Source organism: Rhincodon typus, chromosome 3 (genome assembly GCF_021869965.1).
Source record: "Rhincodon typus isolate 14 chromosome 3, sRhiTyp1.1, whole genome shotgun sequence".
Taxonomy (NCBI): Eukaryota; Metazoa; Chordata; class Chondrichthyes; order Orectolobiformes; family Rhincodontidae; genus Rhincodon; species Rhincodon typus.
Window position 1 is genome coordinate 51,237,155 of NC_063334.1, and position 12,139 is coordinate 51,249,293.

Below are 12,139 nucleotides of genomic sequence, written 5' to 3' on the forward strand. Positions count from 1 at the left end.
CAGAGGACAGGGAAGTTGACGTTTCGGGTCGGGACCCTTCTTCAGAAAGGTCTCAACCCGAAACGTCAACTTCCCTGCTCCTCTGATGCTGCCTGGCCTGCTTTGCTCCTCCAGCTCCACACTGCATTATATCTATTACAATCCAGGAATTTGTCCTGCACAACATTAGCACTAATTAGGTTTACTCAGTCTATATTTAGATTGAAATCCCTCATTATCACTGAAGTACCATTAGTTACACATACCTCAAATTATAGAGTTATGGAGTCAGAGTGGTACAGCACAGAAACAGGCCCTTCGGAACAACTTCTCCATGCTGACCAGATATCCTAACTTCGTAACAGCACTACTTATATCCATAAACATCAACCTAGCCAAAGAAACAAATGCCACACTGCCAGACGAATTAAGTAAGCAGACAACCCAGGACACCAACAACATCAATAAGGACACCACTGTGAAACTACTAGATTTGTGCCTCACAACCCACTTCATCTTCAACGACAATACATATAAACAAATCAATGGAACACCAATGGGATCCCCAATATCAGGACTGATTGCAGAAGCAATAATGCAAAGGTTAGAACTGACAGCACTCCCCACCATACAACCCAAACTTTGGGTCTGATATGTAGGTGACACCTTCGTGATTACTAAATGCACAAAACTAGAAGAAACCCACCAACACATAAACAACTTCCTAACTGGGATAAAATTCACAGAAGAAGAGAAGAACAACCAACTACCCTTCCTGGACATAATGGTAGAACGCAAAAAAATGGAGAACTCCAGACTAGCGTATGTAGGAAGACCACACATATGGACCAGATACTCAATTACGCTAGCAACTATCCCAACGCCCACAAACAGAGCTGCATCAGAATACTATTTAAACAAGCCACAACACATTGCAGCAACCTAGAACTATGCAAAACAGAACAGGAACACTTGTACAGACTCTTCAAAAGAAATGGATACCTGGAAAGCACAATCCGCCGTTACCTCCGTGACAGACCACAACAGGAAGACACAACACGACCAGAATCACTTATCACCTTACCATACATCAAGGACATTTCAGAGATGACCACAAGACTACTCAGACCCCTAGGTATTACAGTAACCCACAAACTAACAACTACCCTACAACAGCTATTGACAAATGTAAAGGATCCCATACCCAAAACTGGGGTAATATACAAAATACCATGCAAGGAATGTGAGAAACACTACATAGGCCAAACCGGAAGTACATTGACAATACAGATACATGAACACCAACTAGCCACAGTGAGACACGACCTACTTTGACTTGTCTCACGACACATAGACAACAAAGGACACAAATTCGACTGGGATAACACAACCATAGTCGCAGAAGCCAAACTGGGACAAGCCAGAGAATTCCTGGAGGCCTGGTATTCCAACCAGAACTCCATCAACAAACACACTGAATTAGACCCTGTGTACAAACTACTGAGAAACAAAACTGGAAGTAATACTAACCACCCCAGCCAACCAAGGCACATAAATAACAAGTGGGACAGAACACCAATGCTTCATCGGAAGCACACTGACAATGTTACCTAGCAGGGTGATGAAACATTTGCAACCAAACCCACCAGCTTGGCGAGCATGTCTACAACCTCAAAGACAAGCATACAAAAACACCTTCGTCACTACCCTGTATACCTGTGACTCTACCTTCAAAGAACTGTGAAAATGCACCCCAAGGTCCCTCTGTTCATAAACACTCTCCAGGACCCTACCATTAAGTGTATCCTCTGCCCTCTTTTGCCTTACCAAAATGCAACACCTCACATTTATCTAAATTAAACTCCAATTGCGATTCCTTGGCCCATCAGATCAAGGTCCCGTTGTACTCAGATAATCTTCCTCACCATTGACTACACCATCGGTTTTGGTGTCCTCTGCAAACTTACTAATCATTCCTCTTATATTCACATCCAAATCATTTACATAAATGAAAAAAATGCAGGGGATCCAACACTGCTCTTTGCCATACATCACTGGTCACAGGCCTCCAGTCTAAAAAACAACCCTCTGCACCAGGACAAGAACCCTCCTGTTCCTTCGGTTTCTGTTTTTTTTGGGGCGGCATGGTGAGTCAGTGGTTAGCACTGCTGTCTCACAGCGCCAGGGACCAGGGTTCAATTCCACCCTCAGGCGACTGTCTGTGTGGAGTTTGCACATTTTCCCCGTGTCTACATGGGTTTCCTCCGGGTGCTCCGATTTCCTCCCACAGTCCAAAGATGCGCAGGTTAGGTGGACTGGCCATGCTAAATTGTCCGTAGTGTTCAGGGATGTGTAGCTTAGGTGGGTTATAAGGGGATGGGTCTGGATGGGATGCTCCAAGGGTTGGTGTGGACTTGTTGGGCCGAAGGGCCTGTCCACACTGTCGGGATTCTACCACCCTGTTTCCTACCTTCAAACTAATTTTGTATCCAAACGGCTCGTTCTCTCTGGATTCCATGTGACCTAACCTTGCTAATTAGTCTACCATGTGGAACCTCGATGAATGCCTTGCTGAAGTCCATAAAGACAACGTCTACCACTGTGCCCTCATCAATCTTTTCACCTGTTCAAAAAAACTCAATCAAGTTAGTGAGACATGATTTCGCATGCACAAAGCCATGCTGACTATACCTAATCAGTCCTTGCTTTTCCAAATACATCTCCTCCAACAACTTATCCACCACTGACATCAGGCTCACCGGTATATAGTTCCCTGGCTTTTCCTTATCACCTTTCCTAAATAATGGCACATATTAGCCATTCTCCAGCCTTCTGGCACCTCATCCGTGGCTATCAGTGATACAAACATCTCAGCAAGAGGCCCAGTAATCACTTTCCTAGCTTCCCACAAAGTTCTGGGATACATCTGATCAGGTCCTGGGTATTTATGCATCTCTATATATTTTAAGACTTCCAACATCTCCTCCATTGTACTTTGGACACTAAGATATCACTATTTATTTCTCCAAGTTCTCTGGCTTCCATATGCTTTGCCACAGTAAATACTGATGTGAAATACTCATTTAGTATCTCACCCATCTCCAGTAGTTCAGCACGTAGACGGTCTTGTTGACCTTTAAGGGGCCCTATTCTCTCCCTGGTTACTCTTTTGCCCTTAAAATATTTGTAGAATCTCTCTGGATTCTCCTTAATCCTATCTGCCAACACTTTCTCATGTCCCCTTTTTGCACCCCTGATTTCCCTCGAATGTACTCTTACTGCCCTTCTCCTCCTCTAGGGATTCACTCAATCCCAGCTGTCTACATCTGACATATGTCTCCTTCTTTTTCTTGACCAGAGCCTCAATTTCTCTAGTCATCCAGCATTCCCTATACCTACCAGCCTTGCCCTTCACACTAACAGGAACATACTGCCTCTGAACTCTTGTTATCTCATTTCTGAAGGCCACCCACTTTCCAACCATCTCTTTACCTGTAAATAGCCTCTCTCAATCAACCTTTGAAAGTCCTTGCCTAATCAAAATAGGCCTTATTCCAATTCAGAACTTTGACTTTTAGATCAGGCCTATCTTTTTCTTAACTATTTTAAAACTAATAGAATTATGATCACTGGCCCCAAAGCGCTCCACCCACTGACACCTCAGGCACTTGCCCTGTATTATTTCTCAAGTCCTGATTTATAATGTGATTTACATAGTCATTGTTGATTAATGGTCTATAAACAACTACCTACTTTTTTTTGCCTGTTGCTGCTTCTTAATTACATCCGACTCTACATCTTGAACTTTAGAACCAAGTAATTTTTCACAACAATACTAACGTCCTCACTAATTAACAGACTTTCCCACTAACTTTACCTCACTTCCTGTTCTTCCTCCATTTTTCATGTACCCTTAGATATTCAGATCCCAGCTTTGAGTTCCTAGTAACGATGTGTCTGTAATGGCTATCAGATTATAAATATTAACTTCTCTTTGAGCTGATGATTTGTCTGTTTTGTTATGATCATTAGCTCAGTTGACTGGATGGCTGGTTTGCAATGCAGAGTGACATCAACAGCATGGGTTCAACTCCCACAGTGGTTAAGGTTACCATGAAGGACCCCCAAACTCTCACCTGGCTCGAGGTTTGGTGACCCTCAGGTTAAACCACTGGCACTTGTCTCTCTAATGAGAGAACAGCTTATGGTCTGGTTGGAATATGGCAATTTTTATCTTTACCTCTGTTATGATGCAGTGAGCATTCAGCTACACAACCCTTAATTCATTTTTATTTTACAGTTTTTGTAAATTCAGGTCCAATCTATGTGGACTCTCTTCAGTTTACAATTACTATCGCTTCCTGGTACATTATTATTACCTTTACCACTATCCAGATCAATTGCCTTGTCATTTCCCTTTAATTTACTCAAATTTTGCCTGAGCATGATCCTATACATTTCTGCCCCATTGACTTTAAAATTCCCTCAAGTAGTACTAATTCTCTAGTTATATGACTTGCTCCAGCACAATTCAGGTGATGTCTGTCCCAACAATACAGCCCCTAATTTCCCCAATACTGGGTCCAGTATTAGAATTGAATTTTCCCACACCTTTCTTTCAGCCATGCATTCACCTCTCTAATTTCCTCTGCGCTGTGGCAATTAGGTATAGTAGGCAGTTTGGCCTCTCAAGCCTGTTCCACCATTCAACAGGATCATGGCTGATCCGACATTCCTCACATCCACTTTCCTGATTCTTCCCTGTCACCCTTGATTCCCCTACTGATCAAGAATCCATCTACTTCAGCCTTAAATATACACAAGGGTTCTGACAGTTCTCTTTGGCAAGGAGTTCCAAATACTCTCAACCCTTTGAGAGAAGAAATTCATCCCCATCTCAGTCTTAAATTGACTTACCTTTCATTCTGTGATTAAGCCCAGGCTCTCGATGAGGGGGATAACCCTCTCACCATTTGCCCCTGCAAAGTCCCTTAAAAATTCTATATGCTTAAATGAGATCACCTCTCATTCTTCTAAGCTCCAATGAACAGAGTCCAAATATGTTTAGTCTTTGCTAATCAGACTATTCATCTATACCGGGAATCATCCAAGTGACCATTCTCTGAACTGCCTCCAATGAAATAACGTGTTTTCTTAAATAAGGGAACCAAAACTGTTCACAGGACTCCAGATGTGGTTTCGTTTGCACCTTGTACAACTGCAGTAAGATTTCTCTACCCTTATACTCCAACCGTCTTGAAATAAAGACCACCCTTCCATTAGCCTTCCTGATTCATGCTACACTTGTGTGCACAAGTACCCCCAAGTCTCTTTGTGTTGCAGCCTTCTTCCTCAAAGTTATTAATACATTTTGTAACAGTTATGATCCCAGTGGTGACTCCAGTGGAACCCCACCAGTTACAGATTGCCAACCTGAAAAAGAATCCCTCTTCCTACTTGCCTTTTTCCGTCCACTAGCCAATTTTCTATCTATGCCAATATACTACCACCAACACCCTCAGTTCTTATCTTGGGGACAACCTTTTGAGATACTTTGTCGAGCATCTTGTGGAAGTCCAAATACAGCACATCTGCTGGTTCCCTTCTATCCTCAGCTACCTGAATTCTTTCTATCAGCGAGAGTGAATGGTGTCTATTCCTCTGACTATGCTGATCCTTATTAGCGCTACATTCCTTTCGACTCCCCTGACTCAAATGGTATCTTGTCCCATGATGAGTCTACTTATCCATTCTACAACACTTGCTTTTGTCCATACAAGCTGCACAAGCTTTGAACCCATTGGAAAACTACAAGGACGGAGGCTCCACCATCCTAATTTCTCTATTACCTTAACTGCCTGACTCTCAGTCACACTCTCTTGTCACTGACTACTGACCAAATCAGATCACATTAACTAAGGGGCGGGGCATTGCTGCCTTCTGGAACAAAATGCCCAGGTCACTTACCTCCTCCCTGACACACTGCTGTAGATCAGCCTCCAGCTCAAAAACTGAGCTTAAACTCAAGATGTAAATGCATGTGCAATGAATTACTATGGTGTCCAGGAACCTCCAGATGCTGGAGTCATGACAGATCACCTGCCCTGACATATTTATTATGTTTATTGAATGCATTTGTTTATAACATTAAATTACAGTTCCCCATCACACCTAACTCTAATTTCACACACTATGCTTCAAGCAACACTCAGTTCAGGCTTTCCTTCCTCCTCATTTCTTTCCCTAAAAAACATCAGTGAACCAGTTAAGTTTTATGACAATGTCACGGTTACCAATACTGAGACTACCTTCCAGATTTATTAAACAATAGTGGAATGCGAGCCACTTCCCCAGAGCACCAGCCTGGGTCTCTGGATTAATAGTGTACGGACATTACCACAAAACTACTTTCTGGATAACTACAACTATTCCATTACTGATGATGTGGAGGTGACAGTGTTGGACTGACATGGAAAAAGTCACAAATCACAAGTTATAGTCCAATGGATTTATTTCAAATCACGAGCTTTCAAAGCACTGCAGCCGTCTGAAAGCTTATGACTTCAAATAAACCTGTTGGAATATAACCTGGTTTCATGTGACTTCTGACTTATTCCATTACTGAAGCACACGAGCAATAAAATAAAAAAGTTTGTACAGTGCAAGATAAAGAAATTCAATAATTACAGTAATCCTCAACATCCTTTAAATATCAGGAAGACTTAGACTTTCTAGTAGGCCACTTTACTACCTTAAGTTTTTGTGTCCTATTTTTCCCACCAATATTGACTAAATTGCATGGCAAAGAAAGCAAATGGCAACTTATTTCCAAGTATATACCAATATCTCATACTTAACCACTCATAGAGATCTAGTAAAAAGCAGACTGACAAATCAACTGTCTTTCATTCAGTTAGGAAATGTTAATACACACAGTAAAACAAACAGATGCCCTCACGCTTCACGTGATGTTTGCATATTGATACATTCACACCTGCCCATCATTATATTGTCTGTACACACATCTGTGGGGCTGGACATTACAGGGATAAGAAGGGATCAGGCCATGGAAACAATGACATTTTAAAATCAATTCATGTCATCAAACTTAAGAATGATGGTAGAATGGCTGTTGGCTTGAGTACGGACATTGTAAAGTTGAGGCAACCCAAAAACTTCCCTCAACTTTACACAGGATAGAATACTGCAGTGGCTGGCTAGCCAGAAATTTGTTGAACAACATCTAGAAGGAACAAGTAATGATTTATTTTAAAACAAAATTAATGAGAAGAAAACAGTAACTAACCAATAATTAATTTTGAAAAGAAACCAAAAATATTTCTTTAATCAAAATTTAATTTTTTAATGTCCTAATGATTTTGGAACATTTAAAAGGCATCTAACTCAAGGCTTGAGAGGAAGAAATAGAAGAATTTGTTGGTAATATCAGGTGGAAGAGAGGTAGTACAGAACATAAACACTGGCATAGTCCATCTGAACTGAATAGCCTATTTCTGTATTGTAAATACTATGCAATTCAGTAATCTGTTCTGAGCAATACATAGCTTAAAAACAATTTGAAATTATTTCAGACATAGTAATTCTTTGTTAATCACAGGTGCAAATCAGATTAATTATGAAAGGTTTTGCATTTGCGTAGCACTTTATTTCATAGGACAAAGAGCTCCACAGTTAGTGAATTCTTTATGAAATGTGTTTGCCAACAGTAACTACATCAGCAAGCCCTTAAAGTAAAAGACCAGTGAATCTGCTTTTGGTGGCCTTGATCAAGAAAGCAGAGGAGTGGTCAGGAAGAATGAAAAGGACATTTCAATACATGCTACAAAAACAAGGATACTGGATAAACACCGGAAGGAAAAAATAATTGCTATCATAGAGGAAAGAGCCAGTGAATGAGGATTTGTTTTGAAACAGCCAACAAGATGAGAGGACCAAATGAGCTATCTTGGTGTTGCGGTATTCTATGATTCTATAAACATAAATTATAAGATTAAGTGACTAACTTCGAACCACTCTTAGGTCAAAAAAAAAGGAGGCACACATAAGGTTTAGGAAACTAAAGACAGACATAGCAGGAAAAAACTCAAACGAGGAATGAGGAGTGCTAAAAAGGGCAATGAAATGCCTTTGGCAAACAGGATTAAAGAAAATCCCAAGGTGCTTTATACATACCGAAAGAAGCAAGAGGGTAGCCATGGAAAGGGTAAGTCCAATAAAGAAAAAAAGGAGGAAATTTATGCATGGAGCTGCAGGAAGTGGGTGAGGCCCTTAACAAATACTATATGTCAATATTCACAAAGGAGAAGGACATGGTGGATGGTGAGACTAGAGAGGGGTATGTCGATATTCTAAGGCATGCTAATATAAAAAATGGAGGAAGTGTTGGGTGTTTTGAAAAGCATTCAGGTGGTCAAGTCTTCAGGACCAACTGTGATCTATCCCAGAATGCTGAGGAAGGCAGCTTGAGGAAATTGCTGTGGCCTTGTATGAAATCTTCATATTCTCTTTAGTCACAGAGTCCCAGAGGATTGGGGAATTGCCAAAGTTGTTCCTTCATTTAAGAAGGGCAATGGGGAAATTCCAGGAAACTACAGACCAGTGAGCCTTACATCACTGGTAGGGAAGTTATTGGAGAAGATTCTCAGGGAAAGGATTTACTTACATTTTGAAAACTACGAACTTATTAGCGATAGACAGCATGACTTTGTGTGGGGAAGGTCATGTCTCACAAACATGATAGAGGTTTTGAGGAAGTGACAAAGATGCCTGATGAGGGTAGGGTAGTACATGTCGATATGAACTTTAGCAATGCCTTTAACAATCTCCCTTATGGCAGGCTGATAATAAAAGGTGAATCACATGGGATCTACAGTGATCTGATAAGATGGTTACAAAACTGGCTTAGTTATAGAAGACATACAGAAGAGTACTGGTAGGAGGGTATTTTTCTGGACCAGTGGTGGGATCCCTGGCATTTGTAAAATATATAAATGATTTGGAAGAGTATGTAGGTGCACTGAATAGTCTGGTTGCGAATGACACAAAGATTGGAGGAGCTTTGGATGTTGAGGGGAATTACCAGAGGATACAACAGGACATACATAGGCTGGAGACTTGGGCGGAGAAATGGCAGATTGAGTTTAATCCAGACAAATGTGAGGTGATATATTTTGGGAGATCTAATATAGGAGGGAAGTATACAGTGAATAGCAGATCCCTTAATAGCATCAACATTCCAAAAGATCCAGGTGTACAAGTCCACCGATTGCAGAATGTGGCAACACAAATCGATAAGGTTGTCAAGAGGCATATAGCACATTTGCCCCGACTGATAAGGCATATTGAACTGGGAAGCTATTTTGCAGCTGTATATAACTTTAGTTAGATCACATTTGGAATATTGTGTCCGGTTCTGGTCCCCACAGTACCAGAAGGACGTGGAGGCTTTGGAGAGGATACAGAAAGGGTTTAACATAATTATGCCTGACTTAGAGTGTATTAGCTTTAAGGAGAGATTGGACAAACTTACTTTGTTTTCACTTGAATGTCAAAGGATGAATTGCAACCTGACTGAAGTTTACAAAATTATGGCAGACATGGATAGAACAAAGAACAAAGAACAAAGAACAAAGAAAATTACAGCACACAAACAGGCCCTTCGGCCCTCCAAGCCTGCGCCGATCCTCTATCTAAACCTGTCACCTATTTTCCAAGGATATGTATCCCTCTGCTCCCTGCCCATTCATGTATCTGTCTAGATACATCTTAAATGACGCTATCGTGCCCGCCTCTACCACCTCCACTGGCAACGCGTTCCAGGCACCCACCACCCTCTGCGTAAAGAACTTCCCACGCATATCTCCCTTAAACTTTTCCCCTCTCACCTTGAAATCGTGACCCCTAGTAATTGAGTCCCCCACTCTGGGAAAAAGCTTCTTGCTATCCACCCTGTCTATACCTCTCATGATTCTGTAGACCTCAATCAGGTCCCCCCTCAACCTCCATCCTTCTAATGTAAATAATCCTAATCTACTCAACCTCTCTTCATAGCTAGCGCCCTCCATACCAGGCAACATCCTGGTGAACCTCCTCTGCACCCTCTCCAAAGCATCCACATCCTTTTGGTAATGTGGCAACCAGAACTGTACGCAGTATTCCAAATGTGGTCGAGCCAAAGTCCTATACAACTGTAACATGATCTGCCAACTCTTGTACTCAATACCCCGTCCGATGAATGAAAGCATACCGTATGCCTTCTTGACCACTCTATCAACCTGCGTTGCCACCTTCAGCGTACAATGGACCTGAACACCCAGATCTCTCTGTGCATCAATTTTCCCCAGGGCTTTTCCATTTACCGTATAGTTCGCTCTTGAATTGGATCTTCCAAAATGCAACACCTCGCATTTGCCTGGATTGAACTCCATCTGTCATTTCTCCGCCCAACTCTCCAATCTATCTATATTCTGCTGCAGAATGGATGGTCAAAGTCTTTTTCCCAGGGTAGAATGTCAATTACTAGGGGACATACGTTCAAGGTAAAAGGGGGTAAATTTAAAAGAGATGTGAGAGGCCAAAGGCATCTTGACAGATATATGAATAGACAGGGAATACAGGGATACAGATTGTATAGAGGCACAAGGTTCTTAGTTTAGAAAGCACACTCATGGTGGGCCAAAGGGCCTGTTCCGGTGCTGCACTTTGCTTTTTGTTCACTCCAAAAAGATGTCAGGACATCACAAAATGCGGGTGGAACAACCTGTGCAATACTTCAACTTTTAGCTACAATTGGCGTTGTTCTGAAAGACTGTCTTGATCCAAATTACAAAGTCACCAGCTATACATTATCAGTATTAGCATGTTTGTTCTCCAGTATTCAATAGCGTCATATTTTGTATTCAATCCAAACTGGCCTTAGTAGATCAAGGAGTCTAACCTTACAACAGTCAAGCCTCACTACTGAACACCGATAAACATCAGGAAGCAGAAACCCTTGGGCCATTCATTCTTCCTGACAGCATCACAAGCAGTTCATTAAATCTACCTGAATTGTAGTTAAATCAAGGCAAGAAAGCTCACTGAACAGACTACACAATCGGCAAAAGTTTTCTACTTCAAACCGCAAAAGCCCAAAATAAATTCATCTGTAAAGCACGACTCAATAAAATGTGGACATCAATCGTCACTTTGTACATTGATCGAAATGATGAATAGGTATCCAAGTAAAACAAACATAAATCATGACTGCAACTATTTATTTGACCAACAAGCTACCATACAATAATAGAAAGTGTATTTTCGTCCTTCTCCTAATTTGAATTATCTTAGAGTGCCACGATAACAGCAAACTTCTTGTCATTTTAAACTATGCAAAGATTGTATGAATTATATTTTCAAAATTACAGCAGGATTCACCTGGTGACCTGTCTGGTTATTCGAAGTCGTTGTTTCTTTCACATGGACGAACTAACCACCAATAGAATTTATAAATACAAACATCACAAGTGATGTCAACGGGATTAATTCCAAAACTACAGAAAAAAGATCGGAGTGCGGAGATGGTACAGGAGGAGTGCTAAACCGTACAAAATGAGTGTAATGGAAAACAGTAGAGACTGAACGTGGGGAGCTGCTGCTGAAACCCACCTACCCCAATATCGTTAGCACCGGAAAGAGCAGCTTCAAATCTCAACTAAGTGCTGTCCAAAAGCAAACCGGAATAATGGCATTAAACGCACTGCAGCTTTAAAATGAGGCGCAGCGTAGTAAGCGAAGACACTATTAACTGATGGGGATGAAAGTCTCTCCTCAGCCTCACCTGTCTTCACAATCCTTGCACTTGATGAGGACGGCGGCGCTTTGACAGAACAGCTCCTCGGCCATGGTTTTGGGGGTTCGAATCGTGAGGCCACTTTCACCTCATGGTCAGCCCCTGAGAGAATATCCGGTCGGTGAGTGAGTGACTACACGGCGTTGCCTTTCCCTCTCTCACATACTGGATGGCTCGGTCCCCGAGCCCCGCTGCTAGCTCCAGGTGAAGGATGTACTGGGCCCGTCGCTCTGCTCACTCCCTCGGTTGCCAGGGGTGACCGTTCCCGGCCGTGTTCCCGCCACCTTCACAGCACCGCCAAAGAGCCAG

General features: G+C 41.9%; 1 protein-coding gene across 1 annotated transcript in view; it reads right to left on the reverse strand.

Moving 5' to 3' along the window:
- LOC109914913 (spindle assembly abnormal protein 6 homolog) overlaps positions 1 to 12,139 on the reverse strand; it is a 147,131-nt gene extending 134,992 nt beyond the window's left edge. The window contains exon 1 of the mRNA XM_020514520.2: positions 11,819 to 12,139. Coding sequence (XP_020370109.1) covers positions 11,819 to 11,883 — 65 coding nt within the window. The 5' untranslated portion in view covers positions 11,884 to 12,139. The remainder of the gene's footprint in view (positions 1 to 11,818) is intronic.